The sequence below is a fragment of the Mytilus galloprovincialis genome, chromosome 1 (assembly GCF_965363235.1).
Source record: "Mytilus galloprovincialis chromosome 1, xbMytGall1.hap1.1, whole genome shotgun sequence".
Classification (NCBI taxonomy): domain Eukaryota; kingdom Metazoa; phylum Mollusca; class Bivalvia; order Mytilida; family Mytilidae; genus Mytilus; species Mytilus galloprovincialis.
Genome location: NC_134838.1, coordinates 53,292,275 through 53,316,212, shown reverse-complemented (window position 1 = coordinate 53,316,212; position 23,938 = coordinate 53,292,275). Strand labels below are relative to the sequence as shown.

Here is a 23,938-nt window from a genome sequence, read left to right as displayed (position 1 = left end):
ATTCTTTTGAATATATATATAATATCAATAAACACGAACGTCAAGTATTTACGGATGGACATTGTATTTATCGAATGAATCTATTTCTAAATTATTACATTCCACTATGTGAATATATTATACAAACTATAAGCAAAGACTTCTAAATCCATACTAAAACAGTATAAAATAATCAACATTATGGTTGTAATTAAATTTTGTTGTGAATATTGTAAATTATTTTTACGGTTGTTGTGAGCTGCAAGGATTTGAAATAGAATGAAATTCAAAACAGTGTGGCTGTGGCCATTGATTGACACATTAAATTCATTCATTGACTGGGACAATTTACGTGAAGGTTTGTCTGTAACGACCACTGTTCACGACGTACCTACGATAGACATTTAAACTGTGGGGTCACCAAAGGTTTCTTAACGCTTTTAATTATAAAATAATTCGAAAAATTAATCAGGAATAACCTTTATGTTTTGATTTATATTATTGATATAAATCAAAACAGCGTGTTATTTCTGATTAATTTTTCGAATTACTTTATTAAGGTGTTGAGAACCTTTGGTGACCCCATAGTTCAAGTGTCTTTAAAAAGTACATAGTGAGCAGTGGTCGTTACATACAAACGTTCACCTAAATCGTCCCAGTCAATGGATGGATTAAATGTGTCAATCAATGGCCACAGCCACACTGTTTTGAATTTCATTCTAATGCTTTATGAATTGAGAACACACAAGTTTAAAATCTATATATTTGATAACTTCATCTTACTTTCCGTTTTATGAATATATTACAATACAAAAAAATAAAAATTATTACTAATCAAACCTAAATACTAAAACGTAGAAATATAATAATTATTGTTTGTAAACCTTTTTTTTTGTAGGATGCAAGAATTTATTTAGATTTCATTTTTATTTTAATTTTTATGTTTCCTTTACAAATGAATATTAAAAAATACCAAAGCAGAGTATCTAATTGTCATATATATAAAATACTTATTCCTTAATTGCAGCTCTGAAAATATTCTGATTTCAATCATTGTTAGTTTCTTCAGAAACATAAATACAGTATATATTTGGTATATATTTCTTTCATTCCGATTGAATTAAATACGTTTGATAAGAATACTATCTTTCTGTTTTCCGATCTGATATTAATAGTTTAACCAGAATGTTCTCCATGTAAGTCTATAATGAAATACACAGTCAGTATCCTGTGGTTAAATCTTCAAACATAATTAGTTTACATGTTATCGAGGCAACGTTATAATTGACCCAGATACACATATCAACTTAATTTACAGTGAAATGCAGTGAAGTTTAGCATTTGATAGTTCATTGATAACATTCTGGCGTATCATAAACAAACAACTTATAACGTCTCATTTCATTGGCCGAAAGATTCAAATACAAAAACAATGTAGTCAGTGTGCACGTGAATTGACACAGGTGACCGACAATGGAATGTACTATGTTACTACGAACGTAAAAACAAGGATTTGTTTAATTTACAAACCTTTGGTCAAAAGAATTAAATAAATCTTTTGTTAACTTCAAATAGTGGGGTCGAAATATTATACTGATAATTTGTATTCAGTAATATTCTAAGTTCTTTATGCATGCAGCAACTCAATTATCGTGTACCGCATAATGAGAAATATATTGATAAAATAAAATGCATGTGCCGCTTTTATACAAATGAATATATGAACCACTTTTAATTTCTTTCATACTGACGATAGGTTATAATCCTAACAATGTCGTAGTCACTTATAATAAGTATCTCATAATACTGATCCATTACAATAATTAATGATGGGTTCACTGACATTCCTCTTTTATTATTTTCATGCTATAAAACATACACACAGTAGCTAAGCGTACCATAAACGGAGGAACTTGTCCCCCAAAATAGAAACAAAATAACTTTAAGCGTATCATTTGTGCACCTGAATGAATTCAGTGAAGGCATGTTGTTGTAATAAATTGAAAAGTTACATCGGCGAAGATTATTCAGTTCTTTTGCATGTGTTGAACAAAATAATAAATTAATACTTGTGAGAAATGTCGTAGTTTACAAGGAACAATTCTCGTTTGAATTATTTTACATTGTCATTTCGGGGCCTTTTATGGCTGACTTTGCGGTATGGACTTTGCTCATTATTGAAAGCCGTACGGTGATCTATTATAGTTGTTAATTTCTGTGTTATTTTGTTCTCTTGTGGAGAGTTGTCTCATTGGCAATCATACCACATCTTCTTTTATATATGTATTTATAGTATACAAGGTATTATCCCGCAGTTAAGATTTGTCCACTTTTTAAGAACACATCTGTAAAAAACGGACGCCCACCGGACAGAAGGGGTCAGAAGGGCAATCATACCACATCTTCTTTTTTAAATATAAATGTACTGTTTTCGATTTTAAATGGATGAACATTTATTTTTTAATTTTATGCTGTCAGAATAGAGCTGCATAACATTGTTGAACTATTCGCTAAAGTACATGTAGTATGTATTCGTATTTAAAATGAAATACAAAACGAAACATGTATGATAAACTGATAAACAAAATATCAAGAAATTAAGGATGACTAAATGCATGTACAAGAAGAAACTCACCTTTTTATCAAAACATTTTATGAATAAACACTTTTTTTAAAAAACTGATTGTTTCTATTTACATGTAAATATTTACAATTATTATATACAATTTACGTTCGTTTTTCAACCGAGAATAGCAAAACCTCATGCATGAAGTATATCGTTGGAGTTTATAAACTACATTTAATTCCCCTGTGCCATAGTTTGCCATCTGCGTTTTTTTTTAACAAAGCATGGTTGGTTACATATTATGAATTTACTTAGAATTTTGGAATTTTTTTTCTCAAGTAAACGGAATCAGAAAAAAAAAATCACTATCCTGTGTCGAATACCTAAAACTTGTCAAAGAATATGAAAAGTGTTTGTAGAAAAGTACGGTTTCATTTTTCAAGTACAACGCTAATTCATCGTGTCCATTGAGTGAAAGAAAAGGCAGGATGAGCAACTTGTGGGGGGGGGGGGGGGTGGGGGGTAGGGGGATGGGGGAGTCAATGAAAAAAATATGTGGATTGAGTTTTTTTTAGTTTTTCATTGAATTTTTGATGTCGTCCCTTGATCCAGAGGACAGATTTGAATTAAATATTTCGATGTGAAAACTGTTAAAATTTTAAAGTTTAAAATTTTACTATCAATTGCAGAAAATTATAAAACCAATGAATTTCACATGCACATTTATAAAAGCTAGAATTGTCATTGCTTAATCAAGAACACAATCATGTACGCAAATACGACGATGGAAGCTTTAAACGACCTTGACCAGCTACGTGAATATTGACCAGTCCATTCAACGTTATAACACGTGTGTTCTATTTTCGCAGGTTTGAGGTCGAAGGTTTGAATTGACCAATGAAAACGATCGTTCCGTAAAGAGTTAATCTAATAAAGTTTGTTTGACTGATTACGTCGCAATACCTTTCGCTAAGCTTTACCGCATATGAGTATAAACTTTGGTTCTTATAACGTGACTCTGCACGTTAAAAGATCCCGTCAGTATGATATTGTTCTATATTATTGTGCCTTTTCACCACTTCGTATGTGACGTCATTGTTATGACTTTTTGCGTTCAGGCCTGGACTGAGTCAGGTGTGTCTATTTTCTGTGTTGGCCTTCAATGTATTATGTATTCGGGTTTTGTTTTCTGTAATTAGTTAAGACGTCAGTTTTATCATGTAAATCTTTTATATTCATTTGATAAAATTTACTGTTTGCAATAGCATAAATTGTTCTATATTATAAGGATGTTCTTATCACAAGCAGAAAACCATAGCCGTATTTGGCACAACCTTTTTCAACTTTTGATCCTCAGAGCTGTACAACTGTGTACCCCTTTTTTTGACTTTCGAACTTTTATATCTGGGCGTCACTGTTAAGTCTTGTTTGGACGAGGCGCGTTTTTGACGTAATGAATTTTAAACCTGATGCCTTTTGTTATCTATTATTCATGTGTTTCTTTGCCTAATACGTTCTCCTATTTATTTGTATTGTAGTCCTGTATTATTATGTTATCATTTTAATGTTATATTTAACAATGCCATCAAAGTGCAAGGTTTGGCATGCTACAAAACCAGATTCAACCCACCATTTTTTTCTTTAAAAATGTCCTGTACCAAGTCAGGAAAATAGCCATTGTTATATCATAGTTCGTTTCTGTGTGTGTAATATTTTTACGTTGTGTTTCCGTTGTGTCGTTTGTTTTCTCCTATATTTGAGTGTGAATTCACATTACTATAAGACATGTCACGGTACTTTTCTATCCCGAATTCATGTATTTGGTTTTGATGTTATATTGGTTATTCTCATCGGATTTTGTCTAATGCTTAGTCCGTTGCTGTGTGTGTTACATTTTAATGTTGTGTCGTTGTTCTCCTCTAATATTTAATGCATTTCCCTCAGTTTTAGTTTGTTACCCCGATTTTGTTTTTGTCCATATATTTACGAGTTTTGAACAGCGGTATACTACTGTTGCCTTTATTTATGTCATTATGGTATATTTCTATTATGAATTACAAAATACGTTGAACCACAAACGTCAAAATCATTCAATCGCGTAGTGGAATTAACTATATTTGTATTTGTGGATTCTTATAAATTCTATATAACTTATGGATTATTTTAAATCTCGGTCTATTTCTGAAATTCATTCTTGCATACTTTGCATGATTTTTTAACCCTGTATGCTAACATTGCCCATGTAAAATTTTTAAATTATTTGTATGTACATTGAACGACAAATATATGTGACGTATAAAATTTTCTGACGTTAGACACGCAAATCATTGAATGTGTTTGTAGATAGATGTTTTTGTGTTCTGTTTAATTGTTCCTTTTAAAATTGTTACACGATGATGACTGCTGTGCCCATATTTTGACTATTTTATTAATTGTGTCTGTTTAGGTCACGCATCATTGTAAATATAACAGAATTTGATGAGACTGTCATCAAAGTTAGAGGGTTAGCGCTATAAAACCAGGTTTAATCCACCATTTTCTACATTCGAAAATGCCTGTACCAAGTCAGGAATATGACTTTTCTTGTCGATTCGTTTTTGATGTGTTTTGTTATATGATTTTGCCATGTGATTATAGACTTTCCGAATTGATTTTCCTTTAAGTTCAGTATTTTTGTGATTTTACTTTTTGATAACGATTTATATTCACACCTCGATTGGATACTCTGTAAAAAATATTTAAAGGTGATCTTTGATGGTTTTTACAATATTTTGTTTTAGGGACCGGTCAAAATTTATCTACACATAGGACCAGTGCAAAGTGCAGTAGGACTGATACTTTTTTTCCGGAATCGCTTTTGTTGGGACATCACTTTTTCACAGATAATATCCATAGGACACAAGTTTTTTTTTCAAACGATTACTTTGAAATAATTTTCATTACAGCTTTTACATTAATGCTAGCAAGACAAATCTTTGTTTGGCTTGCTTGCTTTGTTTGTATCAATGTTTGCTCAAGCATGGCAATTAAGATAGGCGGGGCTTCAGCTTGTATACTTAAATTATCACATGACAAGTATTCTCACATGTTTCCTCACCTGTAAAAATACAATAATTTGTCAATGAAAGAAAAATATAAACTTTTTTCTTGTATGAGGCTGAGAAACTGGCCTTGGCTTCAACATTGACCTAATATTGTTTTTATAACATATCAATCAATTTGTTCAGTTAGTTATTTCCATGTCTGCCCTTTCATTATGTAACTCAAGAAAATATTCCAAAAAAAGGAAACAATTGTATCGAACCTTTTTTATGTTAGGGTGTGTTTGAGATGAATATTTTGTCTTGAAAACGTACAAAGCAAGAGTATTTAATACACCATTCTATCATTTTATAAAGCAAAGCTACAGGTTGACTTTATAACATAAAAAAATCAAATAACTAAAAGATGAAATATAGGGGTCAAGTAAAATACCTATCCAATGGATCACAAAATCAGAGTAGGTGTGTTCGAATAGCTATTTTACTGAAAGTGCTTGACGACAGTCTTTAAGTAGGATCTTTGAAAAAAAAATGTCTTCCATTTCTGCGATCATTGTGAAAATGAACTGGCGTAATGGAGAGATAATTTCGACGAAGTAGAATCCTGTCTGTATTGTATATTTACAGGTAAATAAACATGTGAGAATATGTGTCATGTGATGTTTTAAAATTTAGTGTCCTTAACCTGAAACATAACGTCCAATAAAATGTAAGTATGATGTATACAAGCTGAAGCCCCGCCTGTCTTAATTGCCATGCTTGAGCAAACACTGATACAAACAAAGCAAGCAAGTCAAAGAAAGATTTGTCTTGCTAGCATTAATGTAAAGCTGTAATATTATAACAAAACTTGAAATAACAGTCAGACATTGCAGTAAAGACATCTAAAAAGTCATGCTGGAATATCTCCTTTTGTTTATTCAGTCTTTCATTATACATGATTTACCTCCCTTATTACAGAGTTACATGTACCTACATGTACATGTAATTATCAAATTCAGTAATAAGAAGGTATATGGTGAAGTGCAACAAACATACATCATGTACATTACATAAACCAACAAAGTAGCAAAAATCATTCGGGGGTCACATCAGGTACATTTTCTGTAAACTGGAAAATGTTAAAGCAATTATTACCATTCCTAATAAAAAATACATTCCAAGGCAACCTATGGGTCTTCAGGTTCAAATATATATAGAGAGTTAAACCAAATGCTATTGAGTTTCATGTTTCTCCTGGAGCTTATTTTTATAATTAATATTTAAAGGTTTTAATAAAATTTCTATATAAGATACATGCAGCTTCATTAATTTTTCAGTTTAACAAACACCTATTTGTGGTTTGATTGCATTATGCAATGTCTTTGATTTTTTCAATGCTATATTCATAGTATAATTCATGATAATACCATGCCTGTAATTGTATGTTAATCAACAAAATAAAACATGAAACTGTTGCTTTTGGTCATATTATAAAGACAACATATGTTAAATGCCTCTATTAAGTATACTTTTATTTACAATACTGCTTCCTATGATCCAAGGTGCCTCGATGGCCGAGTGGTCTTAGTAGTTACTACTGTAATCACTAGCCAGTCAACATTGAGGTTGTGAGTTCGAACCATGCTCTTGTGGGTGCAATAGACTCCAATGTTAATTGACTAGGATTGTCAGTTTTCCTATCGGAGGTCGGTGGTTTTCTTCCGGCACTCCGGTTTCCTCCACCAATAAAAACTGGCCGCCACGAAATAGTCTAAATGCAGTGCTCAAAAAATGGCGTTTAAACACCAAAAATCAAAATCAAAACCTATGAACCATCCATCTTTGGGTTAACACATGTCGACTTTTAAATTTTCAGTACAGGTTGTATAAAGTTATGCTTGAATTCGATTTACATTTTTAAGCGTAATGAAAAAGTAGAACACATAGAATATTGAACTCCACGGAAAATTCAAAACGAAAAATCTGTCAACAAATGGCAAAACCAAAGACTCAAACACATCAAACAAATGGATAACAACTGTCATAATCCTGACTTGGTCATGTAGAAAATTGTAGATTAAACCTGGTTTTTTAGCTTGCTAAACCGCTCAATTGTAAGACAGTTGCATCTTAGCACTGACAAAAATACTAATTAAACGTAATAACCATGAAATAAGGACCAAAAAAAATAGATTTATTACATCAAATATATCTTTGTTGTCTTACAGAAACAGCATGTTGTTTTGTCTAAAAGTAAGTAATTGTGATATTTTATGTTTGCAGTGCATGTTTACAAATGCAAATCACATGATAAACAGTTCAGTGTACCTATTTTTGTACGTTATCAACAAATGTATAAATATATATAAAAAAAACATTTTGTATTTCAATACAGGTTTTTGGTAATCAAAATATTTTCTTTATCATATATCAGAATCATATTCCAAATCAGAAAATTCGTTTGAGTAATAATTAAATGAAATAATTACTTTTATGATTATGAGCTACATGCAGTCAGATAAAAATGCTTGTTTGAAACGATGAGAATTTAAATAAGGGTAAATATTTTAGCAGGTTTGTGATTTTTTCCATGATTACGAGTTCTTGTTAAAATACCATATAAATAGCTCATATTACAGCATGTGACAGAATATTAGACTAGAAGATGTCATACAATGTCTCATAAAATACTACAAGATCCAGATTTTTTCTTGTCATGATTTAGTTGACTTCTTCTATAGTCTTCTAAAAGTTTCATCATATCCAAATTATCATTATCTTCAGCAATATCATTTGGCATTTTTCCTTCCTACAAAAAAACAAAAAAATATTTTGAACACACCAAGCTACTAAATTAAATCGTTTAAACAGATAAAGAATGTTTGAAGGGAAAACAACTAAAAGGAAAAAAGAAAATTAAAAAAAACAAAACAAATGAAATAAATATTCTCAAAGTTTTTGTCTTCACTGTAGATGTTGAGATCAGAAACATGTAGTTGGAGTGAAAAACATTATAAGTTATGTCCAACTGACAAGTAAAAAGATATCCAATCATAATAGGCAGCAATGAAATTGTTTTAAACTTAGATAAAAAGAACACTGTATGCAGAACATATTCAAATATTTCAAAAAAGTCATAAACATGCATTTTTTTCCACAGAAAGCAACACCTACACATATGTATTTTAAAATAAAGACAAATTAAATACAAACAAAACTGTTAAAATATATGGTTAGTGACTGTAAAATATGACACTGCACGACATACATAATAAAGGATTAATATAATAAGGGACAAAATATAATCAATCTGAGAAAGTTTACATTACAATGGCCAAAATAAAAAATAAGATATTTCGAATGACCAATGACCTTTTGGATTAAAGATTCATTACTCTTATGTATGACTGGGCTAGTATTTTTAATGTAAGATGAATATTATTACAAAAATTCTAAAATGCAAATCATGCGGCCAATGTTTACCAATTCAAATTTTTTTTAAATTGTTCCAAAAGCTTAATCAAAACTGTATTGAAATATTAATTTTTGAGTTTATTCAGTTTTTTCTCTGAAATTAGACTCTTTGTGCGTATCGAATGGTCATCTTAAACCCTGCGACAAACTACTTTCACGTAAATATATCACATGAACGCAACATGTCTCAAAGGAAACATCTAATCAGAAGTAACATACTTCATGTCAAAATGCAAGCTTTTAATTGGTTAAAACGAGGGGGATGATTTACTCTATCACATGTCAAATACTTTATTAAACTTCGTGGAGACGCTTGGTTGTTTGAATAGATTCTGTACCTTAGCATATACGGCTTGTTGTATATAGTAATAGTCATAGTTAATTTCTTTGAATTTGAAAATTATTAGACAGTAGTAACAGAACATTCATTTTAGATTGAACCCAATTGTGACGCCACAGTTCATAATGTTTAACGGAATAACAATCTGCTCTATCACATTCTAGCTATGTGCTATTTATATAATACCAGTTTTCAAAAGAGTAGTTACAAGTAGTTAAACAAATTTGTCGAAGGATAAAAATTTTATCGTTTCCTCGAGATATTTGTAATATTTGACAATTGAAGTGAAAACACTTGAGAATGAAAATTGGGAATATGTTAAAGAGACAACTTCCGATCAAAGAGCAGAAAGTTTTTCGTCTACAGCTTAGTCACAGCTTTTACACCTATGACCAATATATTAGGTTTAAGAAAATCATTAATTTATGGGTATTTATAGAAAATACTTGTATCTTTCATAATAAGAGTTGAAACAAAAGCATATTGTTACCTTTCTTATATTACGTGTCGTATAAAGGGGTCAACTGTTTTTTGTATCTACTTTAGATGTTATTATAATTCAGGCTTTACTTTTAAGAGCAAAAGAAAATCTTATGAATAGATGTGTTGAAAAAAAAACCTAACTCGTGTGAATGGCATCATAATATTTATTCTAAATGTATGTTTGTTTATGTACTCAATTTATCTTGTGCCCTGCAACGTTTTCGAGAGTTTACAAAAAGAACATAAATATTACTTTTATTTGGGTAAGGATTAATATTTGCAGTACACACTACCATATGCCAGTTCACAGAATATCAACATTTCACATTTACAGTTAAAACAACATTTCGCATGAAAATAAATTTACATTTGAAAAAACACTTAACACATAAAGCATTCCAAAAACAATATTTAAGAAAATAAAAATTTCAACTGCAATTTATTAGTTTAAATCATTCGTTTCAAGCGATTTACTATTGTATGGCACAAGATTTATCTTCTGTTTTTTCTTTAGGTTTGAGAGAAGTTTTAGTTTTGTCTGGCGGCAACGTCTTCGAGTAGTCTCTAAGAACTTCAATCATTTCACTGTTTTCACGCTTTTCTGCAATTTGCAATTCAGTTTGACCTTCCTATTCATAAAGATATTTTCATATTGACAGCATAAAAACAGTATCATACAATAGAATATATGAACTAATATATATAATATAACAGGGAAATGAAAGTAAATATACTTGTTATACATTTATCTACTAAAGTTTCACTTCTTCAGGTGGTACCTAACACTACAGGGAGATAACTCAGTAAAGTCAGCTAAACGTTTTAATTACATTGTGTTGTAAAAGGAATATTAAGCTTCTCAATGATCAAAATTGGTGTTTGTCAAACTGCTATATAACCAGTGTATTTTTTCTGACAAAACGGTTGGTTCAAAATTTTTGAAATTTTCATATTTTTGTTAAAGGGTCAAAGTAAGTACTTTGACAACATTTTATGAAAATTAAACGAGCCAAACTAATTTTAGTGCAAGTGTTGGGTACCACCTTAAGTATCATAACAAAAGGTTGGTCGTTTAGATTTTTTTTTACAAACAAACAAACTAGGAGTCAACGTTAATTTTTGATCAATTCAAAAACCACGATTTCCTTTACATACAAAACAAAAACCTCTGAAACGAGGACAAGATTTTTAGAAGGCATTAAATAGACATGTTGTCAAAATCAATTTTTAGGGAAAAAAATTAACCCAGGAATATATTGTCACTTATGTTCTATGTGTATATTTGTTAACCTAAAGTTGAAATGTTCCCAAATTAAACAGCCATTCGACTGTTATTCATTAATATGGAATAACTTATAGAAAGGAAGGTGATTTTTAACGATCAAGTCGATCTTGGTAAGTGACTGGATGACCGGGTTCCTCAAAGTTTGGTTGTAGTGAAAGAATCGCACTAAAACACTCTTGATATTTAACAATACCCGTATCGATAGTTAGTCATTCACATATATACTTTTTTCTACAAAAGTAACGTTAAAATTAAACTAAGGAATGCCAGGTAACAAAATTGGAGTATCATGGACAGTTACGGTGTAAACTAAAGATACACGTTAAAGGTCATGCAGCGTATCATTTTAACATGCAAATGCTAACTAAGTTAAAAATGTATTTTTTAAATGATTTATCATTAGATCTATCATTCAATTAAAAACATGCTTGATGTAAAAAAAAAAAAAGACATTGAAAAAATTTACTATGAGATGAGACAATTTTTGTCTTTTCCCTTTCCTTTTCCTTTTAAATCAGTTTTTGTTTTCTCCGGCGGTGGAATTGTCTTTTCGTAATCCTTTAAGACTTCAATCATTTCTTCGTTTTCGTTAGTTTCTGCGATTTGTAAAATGGTTTGATCTTCCTGTCCATAGAATGAATTCCAATATATCGTTAAGTTGCACAGTTGGTAAAAACAAATTTTAGATCTAGAATATAACTAATTTATTTAGACCTATACATGTTGGATTCAATATTGTTGAATGTTGTTTGTTTATAGCCCAAATCACCTGAATCTCTACAGCACTGTTTGAAATGTGAAGTAGAGTTTATTAATGAGTATTTACAGCGTGTTGGTGCATTTTTAACTTTTATTTCCCATGATCAGAGTTTCTTTTGTCTCTGACTTATTGACAGGAAAATACCGGTATTTTTAGAATCTAGCATTGCCAAAATATATTGTTCGATGTTCGTATGAGTCTGTTTTTATTGGACTATTGGACAGTACTTCTGTCTTGTGACTTTGTGTATTGTTGTCTGGATTTCGATTATGAACTACCCATTGAACATGGTTACCCATTGAACATGGTAAGGAATAATCTCCCTGCTATGTTATATTGAGCACCATTTAACTTGGCATTTAGAATACTAGTCAATTAATTACTGACACAGAGACCCATTGAAATTAGCAGAGAGGGTAAATTGTTTGGTGTTCAATCGAGTTTTGGTTTATCTTATCTCCCTGAATATTCAAACGTATTTAAAAACACATGTTGCAATTATCAATAAATTGAAGACAGAAGATATAGAACATTCGCTATGATACTTCTGAACCTTGTAGTATCTATTGTTAAAAGTTAAACACAAGGTATCACAAGCCCAGGAGTCAGCACAAAAAAATTGTCATTGATATGGTTATATTTATAAATTAACTGTTTACAAATTTTTGATTTTTTTTTTAATACTAAGGCTTTTCTACCTCAGGCATAGTTTACCTTAGCTGTATTTGGCAATACTTTTAGGAATTTTGGTCCTCAATGCTCTTCAACTTCGTACTTTATTTGGCCTTTTTAACTTTTTTGGATTCGAGCGTTACTGATGAGTCTATTGTAGACGAAACGCGCGTCTGGCGTATACTAAATTTAGTCCTGGTTTCTATGATGAGTTTATTTACAACCACTGGGTCGATGCCACTGCTGGTGGAGATTTATTTCCCCGAGGGTATCACAAGCCAAGTAGTCAGCACTTTTTGTGCTGACATGAATTGTCATTGATATTGTTATATTTATAAATTTACTGTTTACAAATTTTTGAATTTTTTTAAAAACTAAGGCTTTTCTACCTCAGGCATAGTTTACCTTAGCTGTATTTGGCAATACTTTTAGGAATTTTGGTCCTCAATGCTCTTCAACTTCGTACTTTATTTGGCCTTTTTAACTTTTTTGGATTCGAGCGTCACTAATGAGTCTTTTGTAGACGAAACGGGCGTCTGGCGTATACTAAACTTAGTCCTGGTATCTATGATGAGTTTATCTACTATTTAAAAGAAAGTAATTAATTGGGTACCTCCAAGCAGTTCAATTAAACCGTCTGTCACTATACTCACATTATTAGGAACTGCATATAATGGTTTGTAGCCTAAAATTATTTTTACGGTTCCTATCTGGTCTCTAGCTACTGCCATGTGAAGTGCTGTATTGCCACCCTGAAATACAATCAAAGGTACAAATTATTATTTTTCTTTAATATTTTTATTTCTTGTAAAACGGGAAAAAAATGTTTACATATTATGTGATCTTTAAAGACCATAATTTACGACAGCACAGTGAACAAAAGAAGTTTCAATTTATTTCAAATCAAAATCAAACAAAACAAAAAGGAGTTCTCCTTTTATAAACAAATGTTTTTTTTTTTTTAACTTTTAACTTAGCGAAACAACAACAGCTAATAGATGTAATATGACTTTAAATGAATAACATATTGTAAAATACATCACAATATGTTCAGTCTGTTTATAATCAATAAATGAAATTGAAATTCAGCAATTATGTTTTTGACATGTTATATTTCATGTTTAAGTTGTCCTCTTTAAACTAACTACATCTATCAACATTCACCCCTAAAATCTAAGTGATAAAATACAAAACAATGAACAAATCAAAAGGCATTAAAATAAAAAGAGTAAATATTTTATATGTGACTATACTACTAAGCCAAAATCACGTCATCATTTTGCAGATGCGTTAAATTTGTCAAAAATAAAAAGAAAACTAAAAGGCTAAAATTAAAAAAAAAACCGGATTTTCTTTTCCTCTGCGTTGAAGACCCATTGATTGCCTTCGACTGTATCTACTCTTTGGTCCAGGTATTGTCTCTTTTGGCATTTTCTCTATGTCCGTTCTCAATTTTATTATTAGACAAACAATAGTACAGAAAAACACTAAATAGAAAACTAAAGACTGAGCGACACGAATCCCACTTGGAGTGATCTCAGGTACCAACAAATACAGGGTGCTTAACAACAGTCATTTACTTTTACTTCGCTGCCATTAATTACGCATGCATCTTTAAGTTAACGTCCTTTTAATAATATAAAGCTTTGTTGTTTATTATTTTTTTAAAGTGGTTAACAAAACATTGAGATTTGATAAGAATGTCCTTTACAACAGATATTCAACCAATGATGTGACGTTATTTTCATTTTAGATACGAACAAGAAAAGTACCCACAGTCCGTAAAATACTGAAATGACATAAGACTGTGTATTTATATATATTTACTGCTCGATCAATGGTCATCAATAGTACAATTTAAAACTGAAAACCCAGCATTGAACCGGAAAAGCAACTTCGTCCAAATTGTAAAGAAAATTCTTTAAGATAGATATTTATAGAATATACCACAAGCATGAGCATAGAAACAGCAGTTTGATTTACACAATCTAAGCTAGACATTAAATGCAATAAATATAAGACCAAAACCAACGTCATATATGTATTCTCACCTCATCATGTTCCTCACTCTATATAATGAATGTAATTATAAATACAAGTAAGGAAAATATAAGTATCTGTTAGAATTTAAGCTGTTTCAACAATTATTAAGTCAAATATACAATACAACAAAATTTACAATCTGATGGATTCTTACAAAATAAGGAATAACTTCGGCCTTAATATCTTTAAAATACATTCAACTATTCAATACGGAGATGGTAATATGAAATGGATATTAATTAACACTTTTTTATATCCGAATACGAACCTAATGGGTCAAATCTAAACATTTGAATTTTTCAACAAGTGATATAAATCCAAAACACATCTCCTTTAGATATCTTTTTCGTTTTTCGTGTATAGTATTTAAATCTGCCTACTTAAAATTGATATGATAATGTTAAGACATAATGTACTACATTTCTAGTATAACTGCTGATTAATCTGTATGGATGAAGGAACATGAAGATATGTCACATAAACCAAAAAACAAACCCGACTGGAGGTTTATATACTTAACTTAAAAAAAATGTATATATACTATGTCAAGCTCTATATGCTCGCAAGTTGAAAAATTATGATTCCAAAAAATCACTGAAAGAACGCAAATATTTGTTCTTCGAAAAAGGCATACTCTCTTTCTACACTTAATTTCCTAAAGATAATGAGTTGCATGCTTACTTCCAAAGCTCTTGCGCTGACATCAGCTCCGCGGTTCAAAATGTTAGAAACGAGTCTATTTCTTGTTGTTGGATCTGTGCGTAGTATGGCCTGGTGTAATGGGTAAAGTCCAAGCTAAACCAGAAAGGAAAGAAAAAAAACACATATATATCACTGTTATAACAAAAACACTTTATGAAGAAAAATACAGAATGCATGCATTTAACATACATGTAGGGCTCAAACATGCATTGGTGAATAATTTTTATACTTTTCTTGCACCGATATCTTTTTTAAGATCGATCTTCGTCAGGGACGGACTTAATAAAAAAAAATGAGAGCCAAGAGATCCAACAAATAGCCCAAACAATCTTGGGTCAACTTTCCCTACGAGAATTGGAATGGTAGTTTTCTTATCAACTGAACACTTGTGCAGTTAGATTTTTATCCATACCAGCGGGCATCCATTGACTACTTGAGTAATGATACTCCTTGATGCTAACAGTTCAATAGCACCAGCATCGACCCAGCGTTTCTAATTATATATAACACAATGACAATATAACAAATATGTCTTCTATTCGAGAAACTATGTAGCTGCTTAACCTTAATTGCAATAGAATGGTTTTGAACAAAATATATATTTACCTCGTTTGGCTTATTTACATCCAAATCAGGATCATCCAATATATCATCCTCTTCATCATCTTCGTCGTCTTCATCTTCTTTCAAAGTAGTAACCGTAGGCTGTTTTTTAATTGGCTATAATTTTAGAAAGAAAAACAAAAGTAAAGTCAACTTTTCGATCAATCGATAAAGCAGATGTTTACCCGCTCTGTCTTATTCTCTTGTCTGCTGTTTCATTTGCAATCATGCCATTTCTGATAGTTTTTATTATTCGTGCAATGTTTAAAACATTTGTTTTCATATTTAGTCTAAACAACGAATTTAAAACGAAATGATCTCCAATAAAATCAAACTTTTTGAAACTCTTTTTTTACGCTGATTAAACGAGACATGATTTTTAAAACAAGGTTCATGTCAACCAGTCATACCGTGGCCACATTTAACTCATTAAATCGTTCCATTGGAAAATCCATTTTTCCTGGTCAAATACTTAGTAAATAATTTTACATTGTTCTTTTATACACAGTCCTTTCTGTCAAGAGAACAAATCTATTTGGTTTCTTATATATATTTTTCTGCCAAATATTTAAAATAAAGGGGAAAGTTACTAAAGGGACATTCAAAATCATGTCAAAAATAAACAAACAAATGTAACGCAATAGCAAAACACTAAAAAAGATTAAGATAAAAGGTTTAAGGACAAACAACAATGAACAAAAAAAAAAAAAAAAAAAAAAAACCAAAAAATAAACCTTACCTAAAAACCGGGAACACCACAAAAAGTATTATAATATAATAAATGATTTTACATGACAACAGTCAACCACAAGCAGTAAAAACCCAATGCACAACAAAACAGATCAGTGAATACTAAGATTGTGCAAAACCAACATGGTTGAGACTGTGATTAGTTACGTAGAATAAACAGTGCCTCATAATACATGTTGATGTGGATTAAAATTGATCCAAGTCCTAGCTAACCAAAATGCTATGCGCAGATTTCGATCATCATACCTTCTATTCATAAGATAACAACAATTAGCCATCTTTTTTCATATATAAAACTTTATACAAATTTTAGCAAATAAACAGTTGAACCCACACAAAAAAGGTATGACCGATAGTGAATTAATACAATACCAATATATAATACATGTAATATAAGGCATTAGAATAAAATTTGTATGATAATGCTTGTGTAAAGGTGTTTCCATTTCATATTCAATACGCATCACTATCACTGTTTTAATTCTCCGTAAATCTTGGTTAAGCTGAAATAAATATTACATGTACTAGTACTAGAAAGTTGTTTATTGAAATGGAAATCTATAGTGTTGTTGATAATATTCAATATTAATAAACAACAATAACTGTAATTTACGTCATAACATTTTTCCTTAATTTCAATGAACAAACTAATCTCTGAAAATTAGTTTGACTAAAAACGGTCAAATGTTACGAAACTTATGACTATTTCATTTCCTACAACTCTATTTTACCTCACAAGCAAAGTGGCGAATAATTAATTATTTTTTTTATTTTTTTTATCTTGACAGTAAGGTGGTATATGACGACATGAAAGAGCATATGTTAGTTTAGATTAGTCTTTGTAACTACTACTGCAAACCCAAGTATAAGAGTTATGTCAAATATACAGTTTGACAAGGTTGCTTTTTATGAGGCAAAGAAAATATGTCAACACTTTCTTATTGCAAAGGTTTCATCTTTTTGACAAAGTTAACTAAAAAAATGAACAAATACAAATTAGGACCACATATCTGTATAATGGTTATATATCAATTTGATGTAAGAATAAGTAAATTGTGAAAAACATTGAGTTAGTCAACTCGAAAAAATAAACAAATACAAATTAGGACCACGTATCTGTATAATGGTTATATCAATTTGATATAACAATTAGTAAATTGTGAACAACATTGAGCCACACAAAAATACACCGACAAGGCCTCACCTGGTGCATCAGTTGAGTTTTCTGTGATAAACAAGAGGAAAAAATAAGTTTTAGTATATAATATTGTAAATTTGCAAATATGCATAATATGTAAAAGAGTATAGACAAAAGCGCTAAACAGTATCATGCAAATATACGATTAACCGATTGGGTAATCTATGGTCAACAATGCTTCAATGATATGACCTACATTTTCAGTATTAAAATAAAAAAAAAATTCAGACAAATCGTAATATCAAACCATTATGCCCGCGTCACACTGTCCCGATTTTTACACCGATGGCAACACGATTATGGAAATTTTCAAAATCGGGACTGATCGTATTTAGATCGGACTATTCGTAGTGCCATCTTTAACCATCGTAGAACCATCGGCCACTTTTTCTAGCCTTCGGGGACAACTTCGGGAAGGGTTCTAAATTTTTTAACATGTTAAAAAATCCCCGAAGGTGCGTCCGATGTTGAGGGTTCGTATTGAGTTCGTATCACCATCCTCACCATCGTAATGTCACCGGGAATGCATCTTTGAACATCGTATTGCATTCGTGTTTCCATCGTTTCCATCGGGCAGTTTTGACATTACGATGTCTACACGAATGAATCACGAAGCTACCCGAAGGTCTTACGATGGCAACACGACTTCGTGAAGACCTCGTAATCCCGTCGTGATGCCATCGAATAAAAGTACGAAGGTGACAAGATGGAACTACGACAGCAATTAATCCAGCTTAATGCAAGTTAATTTTCGCGCTTAAATACATTTAAAGTGCTATGCGCGATATGCACTGGTCAGTCTAATACGACAGTTAAGAAAGACGTTCACAAAACATGGAGCTCATATCATATGATTCTATGAGAACAAGAAAGGCGACAGCGTTGTTTCTATTAATTCAAATGGAACAAGAAGAGCAGGTATTACAGGCTCAGGATTTACTTTTACAAATAAAATATTATTTTTTGTCAATTTTTCATATCAAATAACATAATGAAAATCATCAACACTGCAGGTACACGTATATAGGGAAACCAACTTTTTCTTCATTATTCTGATTTTTATGTATCGTCTGAGTTGTTGTCACACGAATGTTTACTCCATAAACATTTTGTTTTCTATATGTCATATTTTGCCGTATTTGTTGCTTTCCCCACATCCTTCCTTTAGTCTATATTATTATGATATTCTCCTGGAAAGAGCTCTTTTTGAATAAAAGGGATCAACGAACCCATTACCGTACCTTTAAGATAGATCAGTAAACATGGGCATAATTATGGGTGATTATTCAGACTAGTGCAAACATTTAACAGTTCAAACAAGGCAATGCCGAACGTGGCATCCCCTCGTGGACAAATATGGACACTGTATTTGTATATGACACATGCAGAAAATGGTGAATACGCATATTTGATACATAAACTATTTTTTTAGAAATCAACCAAAGGAGTAGGTTCAGTAAGACCCCTTTTTGGCCCCAAAATATAGCAGTTTTACAAAATTGTTAAAATGTAAACCTTTAGTTATTCATTGGACAGTAGAATGCTTCTGCTACACAAATATGGGCTGTTTTTGACAATACAATGCACATATATCCGGTACTAGCACCATTAAGTCATACTAAATTACTGAAATCCTCATAATTCTAGCATTTTAGTTAAATTTCAGACGGTTTTCGTGTAAAACTAAAGTGGCAGCATTCGTGTTCATCCTTAATATTGAAATGTAAGTTGTATTTTATGATATAACATAACATATATAAAGGTTGAGAATGAACACGGATGCGGCCACTTTCATTTTTACCAAAAACCATATGAAAAGTGACATTTTTCGGCATATTAGGTAGATTTTTCATATTTAAGCTTGAATCGGATCGTTTTTAATGACTAAATCTGTTAAAATCTTTCACATAAACTAATTAATTCAAATAAAATAGACACTTAAGTGTTTAAAAAGTGGTCAAAATCTTTCGTCAGATGAACCTGAAATTTGAGGCCAAAATCCGTCCTTACCGGACCTACTCCTTAGTCAGTAACTGGAAATACCCACGGTCTTCCGTCTTATGATTAAACCAAAAATTAAATGTACAATATAATGTATATTCAATATTGATCAAACAATTTAAAACGCGTGATGCCTTCGGCATATAATTTAAATGCATCGTAAGCTGTACACGACGTCTTTTAGACATCGTATGGACATCGCGCCATCATCGTAAACCATCGTGTAGCCTTCGTGATCCATCTTGTAGGCATCGGCTGAGATATGAAGCTTAGATACCGTCTTCGGTTAACCTTCGTATGTCCATCTTTTGCTATCGTATATACTTTCGGCACCCTCGTATAGACTTCGTTATTCATCGTACTTGCTTCGGTCACTTTTGGGTATTTTAACGAGATCGGGACCAACTTCGTACGAACTTACAATTTTCGCATTCGGGTGTCCATCGTATATAAAAATCGGGACAGTGTGACACGGGCATTAATGAATTTTTAAAGATACTTTAGAGACCTATAGATAAAAGCTGTTTTATAAATTTACAGTCCTTTTAAACAAGAATGTCATTATTTCAGTAAGAAAAATATGTGTTTCTGAAATAACTTTCAACAGGTATGCTTTAGTTCGAAACACTGGAAAGAACAAAATATCAAACATTTAAGAGCAAAACATGACTTAAATTGACTTAAAATTGACTTCAGAAAATTGCAATATTAAATCAAGAACAGTTTAAACAATTAATGAGCTTGAAATATATAGAAATAATAGATCCTTTGAATAATTTCAATATCGAAGTATTAAAAAGATAGAAGTCGTATAACAAACAGTCCACCAACATTACTACCAACTCAATAGTAGTAAAAACGTAGACGATGTGTATGCGCAAGACACGAATTCCTGAAATTAAATTTTGTTTGCAATCGTAATGTTTTGATGTCGTTATATTTCATATTTATTGCGAATGTGCTAATTTTAAGTTTGGTCAAATTAGAGAATATTGTGCATAGAAAACTTTCCAAACACCGCTGTGAGTTAACATAATTGCTACCTAGAAACCCCATGTGCAGAACTGAGACAAAATTGTTGTTTATATAATATTGAGAAGAAAAAAATTGGATATAAATGTGCTAAAAGCAAGACATGTTAGATAATAGAAGACCGTTACAAGAAGGCTGTGTTTCATTTTACCTCTTTAACAGGTTCTACAACTGGAGCAGGAGGTTCGTCCTGAATAAAAATGAAATGTTGTAGATTGTTCGGATATTTTGTTGTTGTGAATTTATCATAACTCACTTTAAATAGTGTTGATACATACAAGTAAAGCATTAGACCATTCTTATAAGTAATATATACACACATTAGTACACAATGACAATATTGATATTTTTGATAAAAAAAAAAGCAACAAATCGTTAAAAAAAAACCAAATAAACTTCAATCCTTACTTTTACGATGATAATAGAATAAATTAAAGGCAAAATTTAATAGATTTAAAAACATAGATAAATCAGGAATGAGGAATCAAATACAAGTAATGATCACAAGAATACATTCTTCATATAAATGAATGAGTATAAAAAAGATCATATATTTCTTCTTAGCTATCATTTTGATTTATTCCGGTAACGGCTCATATGATTTACTAGATTGGTAGATTTCAGATTCATTTGATTTTTTTTATTGATTTTTTTTTTATTTGATTTCATATTTTTTTTTTTCTCTCTTGTTGAAACATTTCTTACAGTAATGCTCTTCTTGTTGTCCTTTAAAAAAAAACCGAACCAAAGATTCTTTAAATTGTTTTTGCAAACATTTTTACAAAATATTAAGGTTAGAGAATGCTGATGCAGTTACCATTAATACATAAATACAGCAAAAATCAACAACCAATACGAGACATGCAAACCAAACCCAACTTACACGGACAGCACGCTTAAGTGCCTCCTAAAAATATAGTATTAAAAACTAAATATACTTAAATGATCAAAACAACTGGAAATATCAACACTGACTTATTTTACCACTCAAACGTATGAAGAAGACAATTGATGCAAATTAAAATAGCTTATAATCCGTTCAATAAAAAATATACAAAATTGAATTGAACATATTCTTTTCAAAACAAGGTTAAATATTTTCAGTAATTTCAAACTATTATCATATATATTATTTATTTGATATTCCAATTCTTAACACAAGAGCTTAACGCCTAATTATTATCTTGACAGTATCATTTGTTGGCAAAAACTCATATTGGAATAAATAAAACTGAGACATAAATGATTCTATGAATTAAGCAGTATTAATTATCAAAATCAGACTTGTAATTATATTAAATTATACTACAAAAATAATATCAGGATGTCAAATATTGGTGCGATTAATGAAAAGGTAATATAATGATGGCAGATCCGGACCATAATGATAAAAAATTATTTGAATTTGACTGCAGATTTGAAATTTAAAGTTGGTAACTGATTTCCTTGGGACGAAATCTGAATTCAAGTTTTGATGAAGGGAATAACACATTTTCGACTGGAAAATAAACAAACAAGAACAAAATAAACGTTGCAAATGAGTAAAAGAGGGACGAAAGATACCAGAGGGACAGTAAAACTCATAAAACATATACGATTAAATACAAGAAATCATGAGATTAAGAGGAATTATTTATTCTAAGTTATGACAATAATGCGATTTGAAATGATTGTAAATGGGACGACTATTCATCAAAGTTCAAAGGAAGTTAATGTCATAAATTACATGCATCCGTACGGCCTTCGTCAATGAGAAAACCCAATACCGTATAGTCCGCAAAAAAGGCAACATCATGACACTAGAATTCATATCGATATCATTAACTTTTTAATACTAGTGTTTAGTTGCATGCTTGTGGATCAATTTACACTGATTTCAGAAAACAATGTCCTCGTAGATTAAAGAGATGTTTTAACCAATATTTACAACGATGGAATACGAAAATATATGAAAGGTATATCTCAAGATTTACAAAAGGTTCAAATGTGATAAAAATGCTATCAAACATGGATTATAGTGATTTCTGAAACCGAGGAGTGAATGTTAACTGTCACATTTCTTACCAATGTCCTGGGTGAGATATTAACCTCTGGTTTGTTCTAAAAGTTTATATAAATGTATTTTTATTTAGCAGATGCATGTTTTATAATTTTGTGTAACTGGGGTTTAAGATAAAATAACGAAACTGGGGTTTAAAATAAAATAACAAAAATATCGAACACCTAGAAAAATTCATAACTGAAAGTCCTATATCAAAATTAATGGCAAAATAAAAAGCTCATACACATTAAACGAATGGATACCAATTGTCATATTCCTGACAGAAAATGGTGGATTACACCTGGTATATAGCTAGGTAAACCTCTTACTTGTATGACAATCATTAATGCGTGTTTATCACATTTTCTTCAAAAACTGGGCTAAATGTTTGATTTTCTACTGAACATATAGTTTAATATGTTTGCAAAAGAGCACCTCAATTAAATTTTACAAAATACTGTAAACATGTTCTGGATATTTAAGTGCAAAAATATAATTACATGAAATAATACAATTTCAAACGATGCAAGTCATGACACCTGTAGATAAAAAAAATGTAAAAATCCTGAAATCAAAGATTATGTATTGCAAACTTCAATGAAACACTATATTAACAGATTTTAGGTGATCTTAAGTTACACTCTAGATCATATCGATATATAGCAATGAAATGTTCAATCTCAAACAATACTAACAGATGTTATCTTTAGTGATCTTCAGTGATTTAGTGTATGGCCAACGATACAGCAGTCATGAATCATAATTCAAAGCACTGCTGTTACAAACCCCAAAAAGTTGTATTTCATTGTGCTAGGGTATTTCCCAATCAGTGTTGTTGAACTAAAAGTGTTGGTTTTTGATACATTTTGTTTGCTTGTTTTCCGTGTGTATTCGTATCTTATTCAAAATAAATAGGTCTTATAAACTAATTGAAACTCGCCTCGTGGGTAATTTTTTTATAAAAACATCATTCTCTAATATTGGTT

At 30.8% G+C, this 23,938-nt stretch overlaps 1 protein-coding gene across 41 annotated transcripts in view; it reads right to left on the bottom strand.

The window, feature by feature from the left end:
- Window positions 1–7,934: 7,934 nt before the first annotated feature.
- LOC143078216 (uncharacterized) overlaps window positions 7,935–23,938 on the bottom strand; it is a 29,838-nt gene continuing 13,834 nt past the window's right edge. For 10 of the 41 annotated variants that reach the window (XM_076253149.1, XM_076253184.1, XM_076253163.1 and 7 more), the window contains 9 exons: window positions 22,976–23,011; window positions 21,063–21,101; window positions 17,885–17,905; window positions 15,934–16,047; window positions 15,307–15,420; window positions 14,634–14,651; window positions 13,236–13,334; window positions 11,617–11,774; window positions 8,239–8,377 (listed from right to left, as the gene is read on the bottom strand). In XM_076253149.1, coding sequence (XP_076109264.1) covers window position 8,377; window positions 11,617–11,774; window positions 13,236–13,334; window positions 14,634–14,651; window positions 15,307–15,420; window positions 15,934–16,047; window positions 17,885–17,905; window positions 21,063–21,101; window positions 22,976–23,011 — 600 coding nt within the window. In that variant the 3' untranslated portion in view covers window positions 8,239–8,376. Of the gene's footprint in view, window positions 8,378–11,616; window positions 11,775–11,815; window positions 11,839–13,235; window positions 13,335–14,633; window positions 14,652–15,306; window positions 15,421–15,933; window positions 16,048–17,884; window positions 17,906–21,062; window positions 21,102–21,794; window positions 21,819–22,975; window positions 23,012–23,938 lie in introns of those variants that run through there. The other 31 variants (XM_076253180.1, XM_076253214.1, XM_076253233.1 and 28 more) reach the window with 11 other exon arrangements.